Source organism: Entelurus aequoreus, linkage group LG10, assembly GCF_033978785.1.
Source record: "Entelurus aequoreus isolate RoL-2023_Sb linkage group LG10, RoL_Eaeq_v1.1, whole genome shotgun sequence".
NCBI classification, from domain to species: Eukaryota; Metazoa; Chordata; class Actinopteri; order Syngnathiformes; family Syngnathidae; genus Entelurus; species Entelurus aequoreus.
In genome coordinates this window covers 17,187,523-17,208,026 of record NC_084740.1, presented here as the reverse complement: position 1 = coordinate 17,208,026, position 20,504 = coordinate 17,187,523, and the positions used below count along the sequence as shown (strand labels likewise).

General features: G+C 39.2%; 2 protein-coding genes across 3 annotated transcripts; both read right to left on the bottom strand.

Moving 5' to 3' along the window:
• Positions 1-10,534: 10,534 nt before the first annotated feature.
• Positions 10,535-13,253, bottom strand: LOC133659119 (uncharacterized). The gene is made up of 4 exons (XM_062061852.1): positions 13,191-13,253; positions 13,018-13,122; positions 10,622-12,305; positions 10,535-10,565 (listed from the first exon to the last, which is right to left on the bottom strand). The coding sequence occupies exons 3-4, from the start codon at positions 12,070-12,072 to the stop codon at positions 10,535-10,537; spliced, it is 1,482 nt and encodes a 493-aa protein (XP_061917836.1). The 5' UTR covers positions 12,073-12,305; positions 13,018-13,122; positions 13,191-13,253.
• Positions 13,241-19,207, bottom strand: LOC133659307 (zinc finger and SCAN domain-containing protein 2-like). Of its 2 annotated transcripts, XM_062062053.1 has the most exons (3): positions 18,958-19,207; positions 15,571-16,011; positions 13,241-13,355 (listed from the first exon to the last, which is right to left on the bottom strand). In XM_062062053.1, the coding sequence occupies exons 1-3, from the start codon at positions 19,133-19,135 to the stop codon at positions 13,309-13,311; spliced, it is 666 nt and encodes a 221-aa protein (XP_061918037.1). In that variant the 5' UTR covers positions 19,136-19,207; the 3' UTR covers positions 13,241-13,308. The 2 variants fall into 2 exon arrangements, with proteins under 2 accessions (XP_061918037.1, XP_061918036.1); XM_062062052.1 differs by lacking the exon at positions 13,241-13,355 and having other exon boundaries at positions 13,424-16,011.
• Between the last annotated feature and the right edge of the window lie 1,297 nt (positions 19,208-20,504).

Here is a 20,504-nt window from a genome sequence, read left to right as displayed (position 1 = left end):
CCAATGCTAGAGAAATACCATACGGGAACACATTCACGCACTACTGTGGGGTTGGCCGACATCGTCTCACAAGATTGAGTTTCTCTTTAAATATCCTTCCTGAAAATGGCCTTGCAAATACAAACCCCGTTTCCATATGAGTTGGGAAATTGTGGTAGATGTAAATATAAACGGAATACAATGATTTGCAAATCATTTTCAACCCATATTCAGTTAAATATGCTACAAAGACAACATATTTGATGTTCAAATTGATAAACTTTTTTTTTTTTGCAAATAATCATTAACTTTGGAATTTGATGCCACTGTATCAAAAACCGACATCAATCTCAACTTGGGTTCATCGACATGCGGTCAGGGTAGGCATGATGGAAAAAAAATTATAAATATAATAAATATAAATATAATAATAATAAAAACTGAAAATAAATAGGAATATTTGTCCATCAAACTGTGTTAAAAATGTATTTTCTGTAATTAAAATCTCTTTTTAACATTTTAACATTGATGTCTGACGTGGAAGTCGATTGGAGCTAAACATTTCAACAACATGCACGGTTATTGGGATTCATCTATCATTAATCATCTGCCATGTAGTGTGTGTGTGTGTGCGTGTGCGTGTGCGTGTGCGTGTGTGTGTGTGTGTGTGTGTGTGTGTGTGTGTGTGTGTGTGTGTGTGTGTGTGTGTGTGTGTGTGTGTGTGTGTGTGTGTGTGTGTGTGTGTGGAAAAGTGGGTTACTTGTGTATTTTCTGAATATTTAGCTTTGAATTTGGTAAAAAATTAAATTTAGGTTTAATTATATTTAATGTTTATATTTAATTATATTCAGCATTTGTATTTAACATTTAGATTTACATTAAACATTTATTTTTAGATATATATTAAACATTTATTTTTAGATTTGACATTATTTTACATATACATATACTTAGATGTATTAATTATATTTAACATTTATATTCATTTATTTTTAGATATATATTAAACATTTATTTTTAGATTTGACATTATTTTACATATACATATACTTAGATGTATTAATTATATTTAACATTTATATTCAGATTAAAAAATGGTATTTTACATTTTCGATTTTATATTCAGATTTAACATTGAGTTAGATGTAACGTTTATATTTGTCATTTATATTTAGATTCAACATTAATATTAAACATTTAGATTTATCATTTAGATTTAGATTCAACATTCATATTTAGATTAAACATTAGTATTTAACATTTAGATTTAATGTTTACATTTAACATTTAGATTTAGATTCAACAATTCATATTTATATTTAACGTTTACATTTAGATTTTAGATTTACATTTAACATTTATATTTACATTCAACATTTCATGTATATTTAAGATTCATATTTAGATTAAACATTTTTATTTGGATTTAATATTCATGATTAGATTCAACATTAAAATGGCTACTTCAAATTTTGATTTAGCATTTATGTTTAAAATTTAGATGTAATATTTATATGCAACATTTAGATTTAGATTTAACATTAATATTTACATTTAATGTTTATATTTAGATTTTAGATTTAGATTTAACATTAATATTTACATTCAACATTTGTATTCATATTTAATATTCATATTTACATTAAAATTGTATATTTGAAATGTATATCTAACATTTAATCTTAATATTTTATTTAACATTTACATTCATATCTACAATTTTGAATCATCATTTATATTTACATAAAACCTTTACATTTAACATTTATACTTAACATAAATATTTAACATTCATATTTAGCATTTAAATTTAATATTTAAATGTATTATCTATATTCAATTTTTAGATTGAGATTTACCATTTATATTTAGTATTTTACATTTAAATTTACCATTTAAATTAAGATTTAACATTTGGATTTAACATTTACTTTTAACATTTATATATATTTTTTATATTTATATTTAACATTTACGTACGTTAAGAGTAAGCAATTATATTTAACATTTCAATTTGATATTCAGATTTAACATTAAGGTTAGATTTAACATTTATATTTAACATTTATAATTATCAATTTTAACATTTAGATTTAATACTTAGATTCAACATTTCGTCACGACTTGCCACACCACGCCGTGCCTTATTTTGAGTTTCTTGGTGATTTTCTGGTTGTAGTTTCAGTTCCTTTCTTGCACTCTTATTTTGGGTTTTTTCACTTCCTGTTTCCCCTTTCCGGCAGCAGCTTAACGCCTGCCTTTGAGCACTTTTCTCCTCACCTGTTTTCTCTTTGTAATCAGCACGATTTAAATTGAGCTTGAGACACCGTTGGGGTTCGGGACATTATTCTCTATCCACTGGTGACCATAGACAACCCTTTCCTTGCCCACCTCGGGTACGCTCGTACTTTGTGGACACCATCTGCTCCACGTTTCCTGTGAGTGTTTTTGTTGGATTCTGCATTTTGTTTTGTTTTCTTCATAGTCTGTCTGGTCAAAGCACTTCCTTGTTGCTCTCGCTTTTTGTTCGTTTAATCAATAAATACCCTTTTTATTTTTTACTGCACGCTGCCTCCTCGTTCGTCAGCGTTTTTGAAAATCACTACACCCTCCGTCATCTTCCACGATGCAGCGTTTGACACATTTGGATGCCACATGTATCATTTATATTTACATTAATATTTAACATTTATATTAAAGTTAAAGTACCAATGATTGTCACACACACAAGGTGTGGTGAAATTATTCCCTGCATTTGACCCATCACCCTTGATCACCCCCCGGGAGGTGAGGGGAGCAGTGAGCAGCAGCGGTGGCCGGTGCCCGGGAATCATTTTTGGTGATTTAACCCCCAATTCCAACCCTGGATGCTGAGTGCCAAGCAGGGAGGTAATGGCTCCCATTTTTATAGTCTTTGGTATGACTCGGCCGGGGTTTGAACTCACGACTTACCGATCTCAGGGCGGACATTCCACATTTAGATTTAGATTTAACATTCATATTTATATTTAAATTATTTATTTAGTATTTGGATTTAGTATTTATATTTAACATTTTAGATGTAATATTTACATTCGACATTTAGATTTAGAGACAGCATTGCTATTTATATTTAACGTTTATATTTACGGGCCCAAACGCATTGTGTATTGTTTATATTTATATTTGCGGAATTGTGTTAAACTACTTATGGTAACATAAGCTAGCCAGTAGTGTTCTTGTTTATATTTTTTGTTTTGAAAAATGTTACTGTGAGGAAGTTGATTAAGATGTAGATTTAACGTTCATATTTGACATTTGTGTTTATATTTAACATTCATATTTAGATTTGTCATTTATATTTAGTTGAGTTGAGTTTGAGTTTATTTGGAACATGCATGCATACAACATGATGCAACACACATGCATGGATACAACATGATACATCACAATTTCCAGTTTTCTCTATTCAACATGTTCGAAAAGGAGTAGCAAGAAGCAGAGCTTATTTAATCCAACCCCTTTTCCTTTACTTGCTAAAACTTTATTCACTTCCTGTTCTCAATTTATTAACAATATACTCCATAAGTAATAACAATAAAAATAAATAAATAATTAGTTAAGTAAGTTTCATATGGTGAGATAAGTAAGTTTATCTACAAAATGAATGGATGGATGAGATAAATTCAGAATTTTTATCATGGTTCTTCTTCTTTGTACTTTGTAAACACTTTAAGTTTGAATAGTTTCTTGAAGTGGATCATATTAGTACATTGTTTGATTTCTTTGCTTAATCCATTCCATCATTTAATTCCACATACTGATATACTGAAGGTCTTAAGTGTTGTACGTGCATACAAATGTTTTAAATTACATTTTCCTCTAAGGTTATATTTCTCCTCTTTTGTTGAGAAGAATTGTTGTATATTCTTGGGTAGCAGATTGCAGTTTGCTTTGTGTACCATTTTAGCTGTTTGCAAATTCACTATGTCGTGGAATATTTAACATTTATATTTAACATTTACATTTGTCATTTAGATTTATCATCTTTTACATTTATACTAACATTTAGATTTGATCATTTAGATTTAGCAGTTTCATTCACCATTTAATTTCTACCTCAAATGAGAAAAATGTGCAAAAAGTGACCTAAATGTTAGAAAACAAATACAAATGTGCAGGGGCGCCGAAAAGGGGGGGTAAAGGAGACGGATTCTAGGGGCCCATGATGGAGGGGGGGCCCAGAGAGGCCCCTAATGATGATGAAATTATAATACAGGAAAAATAATGACACTAAGTTATTAACTAACATATAATCACACGTTTTATTTTCCATGTCCTGGTAACAATACCCCCCCGCTGTGTTGGGGGCCCGGTAAATATTCTTTTCATGGGGCCCAAAATTCCTAGCGGCGCCCCTGCAAATGTGAGAGAAGTGAGCTAAATATTCAAAAAATAAATCTGCTAGAAAAGTGTGATTTTTAGTTTTTACATTAGGTACCATTTCTGAGGGGACCCCTGCATATAATCATATGTATGCTTGTTCTTTATTCGAGCAAGAATTCCATTTCAAAATAAAATGTATATTTGTATACAATGAGGTGTAATTTACCATCAAAGTGATAGTAATAGCATAACCTTGTCCATAAATGAGTGAATGTAAGAAACACACAATATCGTTTACAGTAATTCGGACTGAGTCGAACGAAGAGGTGGGGGCGGTACTAACCGTTCAAGTCATTTTGCCGTAGAACTTGTTTCTGCTGCCATCTTGTGGCGGTATTGAAGACTGAAAGCAGAGATATGAAAATGTCTCTTTAAAAAAAGGAACAAAGTGTCTAGTTTTGAGGACATTTATTTAAAAAAAATCTAACGACACAATACAATGGCTGTCAGGTGTATTTATAACGACATGGCTTCCCACACTTGAAAAGGAAGGACTCGATGAGGCTCAGGATTTCACTCGTATTTCAGTTTATTAACTGGAATCTTGGAAGGTGAAAAACCTTTAAACACACAAGAATAAAAGCTTTTAAATAAAATACAGCATTTTGCAACAAACAAAGTAAGTACATTAACTCAGGTATTTTATAAAGGTAAGTACATTTTTAACATTAATTAATACACATTAACCAGCATTTCACTTAACTTAATTAACTTAGATTAATAAGGTAAATTAGGCATTAAATAAACAGAAATATAGTTCACATGTTAGAACCATCTACTTTTAAAGCAACGTGTTTTACCTTAAGTTTTAGCCTAAATTATTTTATACAGACTTTAGACATGAATTTCTACAACAAGTTTAACTTGACACTTCTCTATTAATTCATATGAAATCAAGCATTTTAAACCAATATTACTGTAGTTTTTAACGTAAACACTTTTAACAGAAATACTATTTTTATACATGAATTAAATGTTTTACTTTGCCTTTTAATAAAGCAAAATCCACTCTCTATATTAATATACTTCAAATTACATTTACAAGGCTTTAAGCGCCCTAATTGCCCATTTCTTGTCTCTACAAGTAAAACAAATATTTGTGGTGAATAAGATAAAGAAAAGAAACAAAATAAGCACCAATTGTACCTTATTTAACAGTTCAATTATCTAAATAAACATTCTTCTGAAGTTGAGCTCTGCCATCAATCACAGCGCATAAACTTCAACAGTCGGATCATGATTAAACAGTCCAGTGGAAAGAGGTGAGCTCACCGGTAGTCCGTTTGGTTTGAGTCCTTTTTCCCATGCGTTTGTGAAGTGCTTTCGTGGTTTTAGTGATCGTCTCTGTCTCTGCTGCTCTCAGCTCCGTCCTGCACACTGAATGAAACGGGTGCATTTGTTTGCTTTGTCCTGTCTGCGCTGCTCATCAGTCTGATTGCGCTCACCTGCTGGAGAGCGCACCTGGTGAGGCGCGCCGCGGAGCAGCGCTTCTGCTGTGACGCGCATGCAGCGCTTCTGCTGTGACACGCATGCAGCGCTTCTGCTGTGACGCGCATGCAGCAGCACAGCCGCTGTCACACACACACCTTCAGCCGCACCTCCAGGCAGATCGCCGCAACACCTCCCACTCGATCTTTGCAGTGTAACCTGGAAAGATCGCACCTCTCAGGCGAGCTGGTCTCCCCTGACCTGATCCTCCGCCGGGATGAGGACGACAAGGCGTCGGACGTCTCGATGCAGTATGGTGCCCTGGAAGTCCTTCTCCTTAGACCTGGACTCTTTAACGACAGGGTTTGGAGTCTTCACCTGAACGCACCCACTTGGAGAGACTTTCACGTGGACATCTCGGACAATGCCTTTGGGATCTGCGTTCACACTGACAACTCTTGCTAGCTTGAACTGACCCCTCAGTGCATTTTGGTCGCAGAGCCACACTATGTCTCCAATGGCAGCATTTCTTTCAGCAGTATGCCATTTACTGCGGATGAACAGGTTTGGACCTGCGAGTTGGCTCCAGGACTTCCAAAAGTAGCTGACTTGCATTTGAATCTCTTGCAGCCTTTTGAAGGGGTAAGTTGTGTAGTCGAATGTTTTGAAATCTCCACTTTGTGTGGCTCGACCAAGCAACAGGGTGTTTGGAGTGATGTATTGGATGCCGTCCTCACGGCACTGGACTCTAGCGTCGATAGGCCTTTCGTTGGCAAGGTTGGCGGCCAGCTTGAGTACAGTCAGGAATTCACTGAAGGCAAGGCCTTCTCCTCTACCAAGGCTTTGTAGAGCTCTTTTGGTGATCTTGACAGCAGCTTCGGCGGCACCGTTTCGGTGAGGTGAATCGGCTGGAAGGATTCTCCACATCCAGTCGGTCCCATTCCTGGCAGCATATTCTTCTAGTGATCCTTTGTTTTGTCGTCTCAGGTAACTGTACATCTCTTCAAGGACAGGTTTTGCTCCAATAAAGTTCGTACCTGGATCGGACCAGATCTTCTGAGGATGGCCTCGGACAGAAGTGAACCTCTGGTAAGCAAGTAGAAAGCTCTCCGTTGTTAGCGTGTTTGCCAGTTCGACATGGATGGCTCGGCTGGACATGCAGCAGAAGAGCACGCCCCATACTTTCATGCTCACCCTCCTCTTGACATCATCCTTCACTTGGTACGGTCCGAACAGGTCGACAGATGTGAATTGAAATGGTGCAGCCGGATTCGATCTCTCCTCAGGCAAGTTTCCCATTATTTGCTGGCAGGTCTTTGCTTTTGCTTTCTTGCACACGACACACTTGTCAACAACTTTTTGGGCAATAATTCTTCCTTTGATGACCCATGCTTTCTTTCGCATCCGCAGTGTAGTTCCTGCCACTCCTTCATGTCCCTCACTGTGTGCTTCCCGGGCTAGGAGGGTGGAGATCCAGGCCTGGAACGGTAGCAGGGGAACAGCTCTGTGGTCTTCTCTGAAGGTCTGGATCCTGCCACCACACATCAGGAGTCCGCTTGTTTGGTCCTTGTAAACAACCAGTCTGTCTGTTGTTGTGTTTGGAAAGTGTACGCCCTCCTGTGCTGCCAAGCATAGGTCTCTGAACACATCTTCTCTTTCGTTCACAGTGATGACACCAGATGAAGGTACTGCCTCCCACTTTTCTTTATCGCCGGGGCACAGGAATTTCTTTACTGCTCTCCAAGTCCATACTATTGTCCCGACCAGCCGTCTTAGATTGCTGAAGCGCCTTTCGTCCAGTAGCTTTTGGACTGCTGCTGCTGCAGGTGGTCTTCTGAATCTGGACTCTGTTTCTTGGACTCTTTTTGGGTCCTGTGCTTTCTGTTGACTTCGGGTGAGTACGGCGACAAATGTTTTCTTCTGTATTTTTGTGATATTGTCTCTTGCTTGTGCGGCGACGTCTTTGGCTGATTTCTTCGGCCACTCACTTTCAGGAAGTCGAAGGAACTTTGGACCTGACTGCCACTCGGATTCCTCAGTTAAGTCATTTGGACTGGCCCCTCTGGTTATGATATCTGCAATGTTCTCGGGCCCTGGAATCCACCACCAGTCTTGGACATTTGTGCTGCTTTGGATCTCGCCGACTCGGTTGGCAAAGAAGGTCTGGTAACCATAACTCTCCCGCTGGATTGCGCCTAGGACGGTCTGACTGTCGACGAGATGGTACCACTTCTCAACATCGATTCGGCAGTGTCTCTGGAAGTAGTTCTTCAACCGGGCGGCAAAGACTGCTCCACACATCTCCGCCTTCACAGGGTCACCCTTGTGGTCGAGAGGGGTCAGCTTGGCCTTAGATTCAACTAGCCTCACAACAACACCATGGCTGCAGCTCCAGCGTAGGTACAGCACAGCGCCATATGCGTGCTCACTGCCATCAGAGAAGGTGATGCCACTTGGTTTTGCACGTGGATTTGGTGGTGTCAGGGGTCTGGTGAATCTGAGTTGGCTCAGCTCTGCATAGTCTTCTAGGAGCTTTATGGCATCTTCTCTGAGTCCTTTGGACAAGGCGGCATCCCAGGTGTCTTCTATGCAGTACATGACTTTTGCTTCTTGAAAAGCTCTTCGGATGAGGATGGCTCCCTTCTGCTTTGCAGGAGCCACGAGGCCGAGTGGATCATAGAGACCAGAGACTTGGCTCAACAGTTCTCTTCTGGTGAATGGATCTGGGGTTTGTCTTCTTACTTCATCTCTCAGTAAGTCCTGACCAAGGCGCATTTTCCTCTTCTTCTTGGAGAAGTTCACTGCAACCATGACATGTAGTGTGTCATCCTCAATGGTGTAACCAAGGCCGAGGGCTTTGTTATCCTCTTCAGTGAGCTGGTTTGGCAGGATCATGGTCTTTGACTCCATCTTCTCACCTCTCGGCCCTTTCCTCCCACTTTGATCGGAGTAGACCCAGGGCTTCATGATGAATCCTCCAGCTTTAAGGATCTGTTCGATGTTGGATGTGAGGAGTTTGAGGTGCTGGAGGTTGTTGTGAGAGGTCAGGATATCATCCACATATGCATCTTCCTCTATCACACGTTTCTCTTCTTTGAAGTGTTTGAATGAAGGTAAGTTGGCGGTCTCTCTCATGGCGACTTGGGCTATGCAACCAGCAGGTTTGTCTCCCATGTTGACCCTTGTTATGGCGAAGTCTTCTATTTCAGCCTTTTCAGTGTCACGCCACAGGAACCTGTGCAGGTGGACCTCTCTCTCTTCCAACCAGACAGAGTTGTACATCTTGCGGATGTCACCGAGGGCAGCAAAGACACCAGCTCGGAACCTCAGTAGGACAGCTCTGATTGGGTTCAGGACGTCAGGACCTTTGATTAGTATGTCGTTCAAACTCAGGCCTCTGTACTTCTGGCTGCTGTTCCATACTAGCCTCACTGGGGTGGAGACTGAATGTGGATTTGGTGCAATCAGGTGACTTATGTACCACACTGGCCCAGTCCAACTCTGCAGAACCTCTTTGGATAGCTTCACTGCAGCTTTGCGATGAAGCATTTCATGGACTTGTGACATGTAGGCTGTCTTCAACTCCGGTTCCTTTGCCAGCTGCTTCTCTGTCCTGAGGAATGTGGCTTCAACCGCTCTCCTGTTGTTGGGTAGAGATGCTGGATCTTCTGTCCAGGGATACTTGGCATGCCAGTGGGGATCAGGGCTGTGATGGTCTCCATTCACATACATCAACCCGTTCTTCACTATCTCCATCTCTCTTTCTTCAGCCAGTGTCATTTCTTTTCCCCCGGGTTGGCAATTCCCACAGCGACATCCTCCACATCTTGGCTCACAAGCAGCTCCAATACTTTCCCACTTCCACCACTTCAGAAAGTCTCTGCTGCTAGTGGCTGTATTGGACTGGGTGTGGGGCTTGTCGGGAGACTGGCAGGAGATTGGATCTCTACAGATGAGTTCACTGTATTTGACTGCTGCAGTTCTCATGGATCTTGCGAAGTGTGTCTTTGATGTGTGGGCCATTAAGGTGACTTCTTCAAAGAGGTCCGGGTGTGTGCCTCCGATCGTCTTGCCGAGGGGGCCGTCCCAGAGCACAAGGTTGCCAACAGAACGAACCTTCTGGGGTACTAGCTGGCCTTCCTTGTGGCTGATCAGGAGTTGCACCTCTTTGGGTCTAGCAAGGTCTCTTAGGGGAACATCTGGGAAGATTTTCTGTAGCTTAATAGCTGGAACATGTCTGTGAAACTCTGCAATCTTATCAAGGCCATAGCAGATTAGTTGATGTGACCTGAGGGTCCCTCTCGGAGTGTTGACCCGAATCTTGAGGAGGTAGCGCTTAGTTGCAACAGACACCTTCATCCCTCCAACGCCGTAAACCACCAGTGTCACATCTTCACCTCTCAGGTTCAACTTGCTGGCAGCTCTATGTGTTATATAGTTCGTGTCTGATGCCAGGTCGATGAGGGTCCCAATTCTCTGTCCATCGTTGGCAGTGACATCAAAGAGCATCAGGATCACTGGATACTCATGCAAGCCATTTTCCTCTAGAAGACCTCTTTCAACTGCTGTGGTGTTGTATGCTCTGGATGTGACGTTGCAGAAGGTGTCTCGACACTGCTGCGCCAGCTCAGGGGTAAGCCTGGATAGGAAGTCTTTTTGAGCTTCGGTGTATCTTTTCCCCTCAGCTCTCACTGGACTGGATTTAGGTGTTCTTTGGGACTGGGGTCTGGCAGCTGGACAGAGAAGGTAATGGTGTTGGTCTTTGCACTCTGGGTTCCCGCACAGATACGTGGTGTTTCTGCAGGGGTCGCTGCTGTGGACCTCGAGACATCTCTTGCAGGCACCGAGCTGTTGTGCTGCATCCCTCTTCTCCGATGGCTTTAGGTTGATCCTAAACCTTCTGCAGAAATAGAGTCTTCTTCTGTGCTTTGGGTCACCACAAATGATGCAGCCTGCTGTTTCACTGCTGGACTTGGCTGACTTTGTTCTGGCATACTTGATGAGCTTAGTCTGCTCCTTGGTGGGTTCAAAGACGTTGCTCAGTTGATCTAGTTGCTCATATATAGATTCTTGGGACTTTAGGAATGTGATGAGCTTGTCGAAGCGGTTCTGGGGGTTAACAGTGTTTCCTCTGTCAGCAGCATAGGTGAGCCAGTCTTTCTTCAGAGTTTCTGGGAGTTTGCTCTCGATGGATCTAATCACCAGTGGGTTCTTTAAGGCGTCTGCATTATCCAGTTCGTTTAGATCATAAAGGGCCTTTTCCACAGTTTGGATGAGCTCTACGATTTTCCTTGGATGGCCGCTCCTGGCTGATGGTCTTGCTTGTAGCTCTTCTATGATCTCAAGAGCAATGCTGGCTTGGTTCCCAAACCGGTTTTCCAGGACTCTGAAGATCTCATCTGCTGAGCTGTACGTTGACAGACGTAGTTCCCTGGCCACCTTTTCATCAAGGCTATCCAGTAGTTGGAATTTCTTAACCTCTGAAGATCCGGTTGGTTCACCTTGCTTCTGCAGAGCCTCCCATTCCTTCCTCCATCTGTAGTAGTTTCGCTGGTTGCCGGCAAACTTTGGTAAGGCTGTGGCCTTTAGCTTTATCGCTGCCACTGGAGCTGAGCTGCGGGCTGAGATGGGCTGGGGTCCAGCGTCTTTCTTTATACTTGCTGCTTGGATGAGGGGGGCCTTCTGTGACACCAGCTTGGGAAGGACCACCTCGAGCTCTCTTAAACGGTAATCAAAGTCCTTTTTCTCGGCAAGCGGAGCCCAGTGGTTCCAGTTCTGGTGCGCTTCCTTTGCCTTGTCCACCAACTTCTGTAGGTGGGTCAGCATGAACTCACAAGCCTCCAGAGTTGTGTCTGGCTGGAAGGAGACGTTCCTGAATTCGGCCTCTGCAACTTGTAGAGCCAGGGAAAGTTCCTTTTCTCCATATGTGGTCCAGAGCGTCTCTCGGATTAGGAGTTTGACTTCTTTCGTCTTCTGCTCACATTCTTTCTCCGTCTTTGCTATGTCGGCTTTCTGGGGGTCGCTCAGCTCCTCAGCGTCTGCCATGTAAGCGGCTTCCACTTCTTCGTTTGCCTCGAAGACACGAGAGCTCTCTAGCATCAGCTTCTTGAAGTTCTCCTGTAACTCCTCCTTAGACATCTCTATGTAGGTTCTCGTAATGTTGTTGGCAAGGCGGGAGAACTGTCTCTTAGCTGTGGCCCTCTCCACTTTCAGTTCATCTGTTGGCTTTGGATCAGCCATCTTGCTCTCTTTGGCTGACAGACAGCAGTCTTTGTCCTCCAGGCCCCAGGTGGAGTGTCCTCCCTCTCGGTGGTGGCCGCAAGTGGAGTCTTTTGCTGGTCACAGACGGTTTTTCACTGTCAGGTGTATTTATAACGACATGGCTTCCCACACTTGAAAAGGAAGGACTCGATGAGGCTCAGGATTTCACTCGTATTTCAGTTTATTAACTGGAATCTTGGAAGGTGAAAAACCTTTAAACACACAAGAATAAAAGCTTTTAAATAAAATACAGCATTTTGCAACAAACAAAGTAAGTACATTAACTCAGGTATTTTATAAAGGTAAGTACATTTTTAACATTAATTAATACACATTAACCAGCATTTCACTTAACTTAATTAACTTAGATTAATAAGGTAAATTAGGCATTAAATAAACAGAAATATAGTTCACATGTTAGAACCATCTACTTTTAAAGCAACGTGTTTTACCTTAAGTTTTAGCCTAAATTATTTTATACAGACTTTAGACATGAATTTCTACAACAAGTTTAACTTGACACTTCTCTATTAATTCATATGAAATCAAGCATTTTAAACCAATATTACTGTAGTTTTTAACGTAAACACTTTTAACAGAAATACTATTTTTATACATGAATTAAATGTTTTACTTTGCCTTTTAATAAAGCAAAATCCACTCTCTATATTAATATACTTCAAATTACATTTACAAGGCTTTAAGCGCCCTAATTGCCCATTTCTTGTCTCTACAAGTAAAACAAATATTTGTGGTGAATAAGATAAAGAAAAGAAACAAAATAAGCACCAATTGTACCTTATTTAACAGTTCAATTATCTAAATAAACATTCTTCTGAAGTTGAGCTCTGCCATCAATCACAGCGCATAAACTTCAACAGTCGGATCATGATTAAACAGTCCAGTGGAAAGAGGTGAGCTCACCGGTAGTCCGTTTGGTTTGAGTCCTTTTTCCCATGCGTTTGTGAAGTGCTTTCGTGGTTTTAGTGATCGTCTCTGTCTCTGCTGCTCTCAGCTCCGTCCTGCACACTGAATGAAACGGGTGCATTTGTTTGCTTTGTCCTGTCTGCGCTGCTCATCAGTCTGATTGCGCTCACCTGCTGGAGAGCGCACCTGGTGAGGCGCGCCGCGGAGCAGCGCTTCTGCTGTGACACGCATGCAGCGCTTCTGCTGTGACGCGCATGCAGCAGCACAGCCGCTGTCACACACACACCTTCAGCCGCACCTCCAGGCAGATCGCCGCAACAATGGCGTAGATACTCCTTAAATACAAGAAATACTAGCTTCTGAATTTGGGTTTCTTTGGTGCAAACCATTCCAAGCAGCCTGTTCAGTTGTGATGAAAACATAAATCAACGTCAATACATTTTGCTCACACAATTTATTCAATAAAATTGTCAGCATAATTTGCTGTAAAAAAATTAATAAATAAATAAATAAAAGATAAAAATCAGTTGACAAAATTCAAACGCAAACAATTTAGTTACATAAATTGAGTGTCCAAAAAGAAAGCTTTGGTAATAAAGACACATATTAACCACTACGGATCACCAAACTAATCAATGGAAACAACAAAACCAATGGGACTGATTGATTATTTAAAAACATTATTGGGAATTTGATCAGCGTTTAGAGTTTTGCCAGACATGGAACTGTGATTTAGTTTTGGCTTTTTCCATCTTAATTGTCCCGAAATATTTACCATAATTTGACCGATAAGTACACCAACAGACGGTTGTGAATAGTGACAAATATGTGCCTCATAATTTCGGGTCATAATATATATTTTACATGCTCAATATGTCACATGAGAACTGATGAGTAATAATGCCATATAAACATATTGTAAATAGAATAAAACTGTTAAGTAGAAGTGCATGAAAACTTTTTGAGCCACAGGTTGGAAACCCAATTTAATCATATTTAAAGAATAAAACTAAAGTTTATACATTTTGTAAAATTTGGGATTATTGACGTTAAGAAAGATGCAACACTGAAAAAAGTCACATTGTTTTTATTCACCTATTTAAACAAACGAAGGATAAACTTTGAAGTAAACATTGGAAAATTATTGATAAAGTGACCAACCAAGAATATCATAAATGTCAAAAAATCAAACCTATAAATTATTTGTATAATTACTTTATAGAATCTCATTCATGGTAATCCAGTCCACAAAATACATTACAGGTAGGCACACAAATAATTTTAGATTTTAACTATTTCACTTATTTGTGGTTATTAACAATTCGTAAAAAAAAAAAAAAAATCTTTAAAACGTTCAAAATAAATGACCATAACAGTAGGCCCTTGCCACCTGCCGGATCTTTCCTCCGCTACGGTGTCTGCTGGGCGTGACGCACCGGACCGCTAACGGCCGTAACAAAGGCACACCAAAATATACCGGCATGGCGGTATTGTCTCAAATACCGCTTTCTAAAATATACCAGTATAAACTTTAACACCGCAATACCGCCCAGCCCTACTTACAGTATAAATACTTTGTAGGGAGCAACAGAAGCCTCGATTCAGCTTCATGGCGACGACTACTCCGTGACTACGCAACACACCGTAGCCTATACACTACTGCCATTTAATGTCTTAGAATTGCAACTGTATGCAAAGTTTACTAATACTTATACACTTTTGAAACACGCTCACATGTGCGTTGCTAAGGGTTAAATGAACAATAGCCATATTTAGGAACCTTAAGTTAGGGGAAAGGTTTCTAAGTCACATGGTTGATTGATTGATTGATTGATTGAGACTTTTATTAGTAGGTTGCACAGTGAAGTACATATTCCGTACAATTGACCACTAAATGGTAACACCCGAATAAGTTTTTCCACTTAAATTGATTCATGATACAGATATATACTATCATATATACTAGCAACCCAGCAGTCCCATTTGTGGCTATGAAGAGAATATTTCACCACATATAGAACAATCATAAGGTTTTGTGTGCTCTCGCCATGTGTCTTATCATATTTGACTTTTGCGAGAATCTTATACCACAAATAGAACAACTAAAAGGTTTTTCTCCTGTGTGCGTTCTCAGGTGTTGTACCATATTTGACTTTACAGAGAATCTTTCGCCGCACCATGAACAACTAAAAGGCTTTTCGCCCGTGTGCGTTCTCATGTGTCTTATTACAGATGACTTTTTGTAAAAGCTTTTCCAGCACACCGAACAACTATAAGGTGTTTCTCCTGTGTGTATTCTCATGTGTGTTACCATAGTTGACTTATGGGAGATTTTTTTACCACATACCGAACAACTAAAAGGTTTTTCTCCGGTGTGCGTTGTCATGTGTGACGCCACCGCTGATCTATCCGTTAATCTTTTACCACAAACTGAACAACTGAAGGGCTTTTTTCTTGTGTGTGTTCTCCGGTGAACGTTCCCTAAAACCCCCTGGTTTTTACCCATCTGCTTTTCAGAGTGTTTGTTGTCAGTTTGAGTTCTCATATCACCTTTACAGTCTGTATCGCTGCTCAAAGGTTCTTTGGCGGCGTCCCCGTCTTTAGGAGAGTATGATGTCGTGCCATCGCTATTTGATAGATGTGATCCTCCACAGTGGTCTTCATCATCTTCTGTTGTGATGTGTTGTGGAGAGCTGCTGCTTGAAGGCTCCGCTCCTTTGTTCTCCTCACTTGGACTGTGATGACGCTGTGAGGACTCGGGTGGCTTGTCTTCATGGTTTTCAGTCTTAACAGAAATACTAGTCAGTGGCGACTTTTCAAAATCCTCCTCCTCCTCCTCTGGCACTAGAAGACGCTCTCCATCCTGAGTGATCCAGAGTTCCTCCTCCTCTTTAACGAAGGTGGGCTGTGGATCCTCCTGCTTCAAAGTGGAGCGCCCCTGCTGGGGCAGAAGGGGAAGTTCATCTTGACGACCAATCAGCTGCTGGAGGTCTGCAAGACAACCAACAGAACATTTCCTTCTGGCCTGTCATGTGATGTTTTGGGAAGTATTTGTCTCAAGACCCAACTCAATTGCCAACCCCTGATCTACTGGATTGTCATTTGATAGTAACTTAGTGCAACCCAGCATATGAGTGTGCTTAAGTGTTTGGGGGCAAACAAGTGTGTTCTTAGCTAAAGTAATGCCCTGCTTTCTGGTCTTCCTAAAAAAGGTACAAAACCACTTCAATTACTCCAAAACTCATACGCTCATGTGCTGACGAGGACCAGAAGGAAGGGGTCCATATTACACCAGTTTTAAAATCACTGCATTGGCTCCCTGTGTGTTACAGAATCTTTTTTAACATTATTTTACTGTTTTTTTTAAACCCAACACCAAGAATAGACATTTAAAAGGCAATTTAAAATAAATAAAGAATAGTGAACAACAGGCTGAATAAGTGTACGTTATATGACGCATAAATAACCAACTGAGAACGTGCCTGGTATGTTAACGTAACATATTATGGTAAGAGTCATTCAAATAACTAACATATAGAACATGCTATACGTTTACCAAACAATCTGTCACTCCTAATCGCTAAATCCGATGATATCTTATACGTCTAGTCTCTTACGTGAATGAGCTAAATAATATTATTTGATATTTTACGGTAATGTGTTAATAATTTCACACACAAGTCGCTCCTGAGTATAAGTCCAAACTATGAAAAAAACTGCGACTTATAGTCTGAAAAATACGGTATATATATATATATATATATATATATATATATATATATATATATATATATATATATACACACTACCGTTCAAACGTTTGGGGTCACATTGAAATGTCCTTATTTTTGAAGGAAAAGCACTGTACTTTTCAATGAAGATAACTTTAAACTAGTCTTAACTGGAAAGAAATACACTCTATACATTGCTAATGTGGTAAATTACTATTCTAGCTGCAAATATCTGGTTTTTGGTGCAATATCTACATAGGTGTATAGAGGCCCATTTTCAGCAACTATCACTCCAGTGTTCTAATGGTACAATGTGTTTGCTCAATGTTGATGATTAGAAAACCCTTGTGCAATCATGTTCACACATCTGAAAACAGTTTTGCTCGTTACAGAAGCTACAAAACTGACCTTCCTTTGAGCAGATTGAGTTTCTGGAGCATCACATTTGTGGGGTCAATTAAACGCTCAAAATGGCGAGAAAAAGAGAACTTTCATCTGAAACTCGACAGTCTATTGTTGTTCTTAGAAATGAAGGCTATTCCACAAAATTGTTTGGGTGACCCCAAACTTTTGAACAGTAGTGTGTGTGTGTATATATATATATATATATATATATATATATATATATATATATACACATACACATACATATATACACATACATATATATATATATATATTAGGGCTGCAACAACTAATAGATTAAAATCGATTATTAAAATAGTTGCCGATTAATATAGTCATTGATTCGTTGGATCTATGCTATGCACATGCGCAGAGGTTCTTTTTTTGTTTGTTTTTTAATTTAAAAATATATATATATATATATTTTATTTTATTTTATTTTTTTTTAATAAACCTTTATTTATAAACTGCAACATTTACAAACAGCTGAGAAACAATCAAAATAAGTATGGTGCCAGTATGCTGTTTTTTTTTCAATAAAATACTGGATAGGATAGAAATGTAGTTTGTCTCTTTTATCCGATTATTAATTGATTAATCGAAGTAATAATCGACAGATTAATTGATTATCATATGAATCGTTAGTTGCAGCCCTAATATATATATATATATATATATATATATATATATATATATATATATATATATATATATATATATATATATATATATGTGTATGTATGTGTGTGTGTGTGTGTATATATATATATATATATATATATATATATATATATATATATATATATATATATATATATATATATGTGTATGTGTGTGTGTGTGTGTGTATATATATATATATATATATATATATATATATATATATATATACACTACCGTTCAAAAGTTTGGGGTGACATTGAAATGTCCTTATTTTTGAAGGAAAAGCACTGTACTTTTCAATGAAGATAACTTTAAACTAGTCTTAACTTTAAAGAAATACACTCTATACATTGCTAATGTGGTAAATGACTATTCTAGCTACAAATGTCTGGTTTTTGGTGCAAAATCTACATAGGTGTATAGAGGCCCATTTCCAGCAACTATCACTCCAGTGTTCTAATGGTACAATGTGTTTGCTCATTGGCTCAGAAGGCTAATTGATGATTTGAAAACCCTTGTGCAATCATGTTCACACATCTGAAAACAGTTTAGCTCGTTACAGAAGCTACAACACTGACCTGCCTTTGAGCAGATTGAGTTTCTGGAGCATCACATTTGTGGGGTCAATTAAACGCTCAAAATGGCCAGAAAAAGAGAACTTTCATCTGAAACTCGACAGTCTATTCTTCTTCTTAGAAATGAAGGCTATTCCACAAAATTGTTTGGGTGACCCCAAACTTTTGAACGGTAGTGTATATATAATGTGTGTGTGTATATGTGTATATATATTGCATTCTATTTTAGTTACCTTATTGAGTTTACAACCCCCTGGCGCTGTTTTGTACTGTTTTTGTACTTATTTTGATTATTATTATTTCTCAATTGTTTGTAAATGTTGCAATTTATAAAAGGTTTATAAAATTCAAAAAAAAAAAATATTATCATTTTACAAACTTGCCTCAAACGTTTGTGTTACACGTGTGCTGTCAAAAAAACGTGTGAAATTAAGGTTTTAATGTTTGTTGTAATATTCACACCCGTACTGATGTGCGGATTAATACTGCAATATAAACGCATACGTTAGCACATTTTCGCCAGCGCAAAGAATATAAATAATGGAAATGATCAGTAAACACACCTTCAACGTGTATCACAATGTGTGTCTTGCAGATCTCTTCCAGTTGCTGTCGTCGTCGTTCGTTTTCCTTTCTTGTTCGAGAAAGTTCCTCGGCGTACGACGCTATCGTTCTTTCAAACAGCCCGCATATTTCGTCAGCTGCCGCCGCGAGTCGCTTCTTCACCAACTCGTTCAACATGTTGAGTGTTTTCACTTGATTATAATTACCGCCACTGTCGGGTTTACTGAGCAACCATATTCTCCTTTTTCCTCCTCTTTTTCTTCTATTTTATTTAATGGTGGTTTGCAAGCAACCTTCTGGTGTGCATTACCGCCACCTTCTGATATGGAGTGTAGACCAAGATGGAACTCTACTCTATATTCTTTTACAGTCCTTTTTTTTAAAGTATTTTTTTTTCTTTTTTTTTCATTTATTTATTTATTTCAGGCAATGACAAAGAAGTACAAGTTGGCAAAACATAATAATATAAATTAATATAGTGCATTATTGTCCAGTTTTGCCTAAAAGGGAGTGGGAAGAAGATAATGTATTTAATCCCACCCCCAGTTCTCCATTAAGTGATTATTCACATGAGTTTCACTCTTACTTTGTTCAAGGATTATAATACAGATGTTGTATCATAGTGGCATTACCACAGGTAACAATAATTATTACATTGTAACAATAATTTGTATCAACAATGTAGGAATAATTAATATACCAACAATGGTAATAGACAACATAGCAATAATGGTAAGGAAACATTGAGCACATATTAACAGTTAGAGATGCTACCTCAGTAGAAGCATTTAAGTCCCATCTTAAAACTCATTTGTATAATCTAGCCTTTAAATAGACCCCCCCTGTTTTAGACCAGTTGATCTGCCGTTTCTTTTCTTCTCTCCTCTTCTCCCCTGTCCCTTGCGAGGGGGAGTTGCATAGGTCCGGTGGCCATGGATGAAGTGCTGGCTGTCCAGAGTCGGGACCCCGGGTGGACCACTAGCCTGTGCATCGGTTGGGGACATCTCTGCGCTGCTGACCCGTCTCCGCTCGGGATGGTTTCCTGTTGGCCCCGCTGTGGACTGGACCCCCGCTGATGTGTTGGATCCACTGTGGACTGGACTTTCACAATGTTATGTCAGACCCACTCGACATCCGTTGCTTTCGGTCTCCCCTAGAGGGGGGGGGTTACCCACATATGCGGTCCTCTCCAAGGTTTCTCATAGTCATTCACCGACGTCCCACTGGGGTGAGTTTTTCCTTGCCCGTATGTGGGCTCTGTACCGAGGATGTCGTTGTGGCTTGTACAGCCCTTTGAGACACTTGTGATTTAGGGCTATATAAATAAACATTGATTGATTGATTGATTGATTGAACACTTTGAGACAGAGTACAGCAGCAGGTCAAATTAAAGACCCTCATCTCTATATTTGAACCAGACCCCATGTTTGTATAATAGTTTAAATCGATTAATAGTTTGGCATTGCTTGTGTTGTAAGTCCAGTTTGTTCCATAGTTTTACTCCGCATACAGACACACAAAAACGTTTGTGAGTGGTTTGAGCTCT

What these genes read in the sequence shown, in the direction of transcription:
- LOC133659119 (XM_062061852.1), bottom strand. Translation starts at nt 12,072, where the DNA reads ATGGCTGATCCAAAGCCAACAGATGAACTGAAAGTGGAGAGGGCCACA. An exon ending in GACCCCTGCAGAAACACCAC is followed by an intron (nt 10,566 to 10,621) that starts GTATCTGTGCGG and finishes TTCTCTGTCCAG; the next exon opens with CTGCCAGACCCCAGTCCCAA.
- LOC133659307 (XM_062062052.1), bottom strand. Translation starts at nt 19,135, where the DNA reads ATGTTGAACGAGTTGGTGAAGAAGCGACTCGCGGCGGCAGCTGACGAA. An exon ending in CATTGTGATACACGTTGAAG is followed by an intron (nt 16,012 to 18,957) that starts GTGTGTTTACTG and finishes GTTGTCTTGCAG; the next exon opens with ACCTCCAGCAGCTGATTGGT.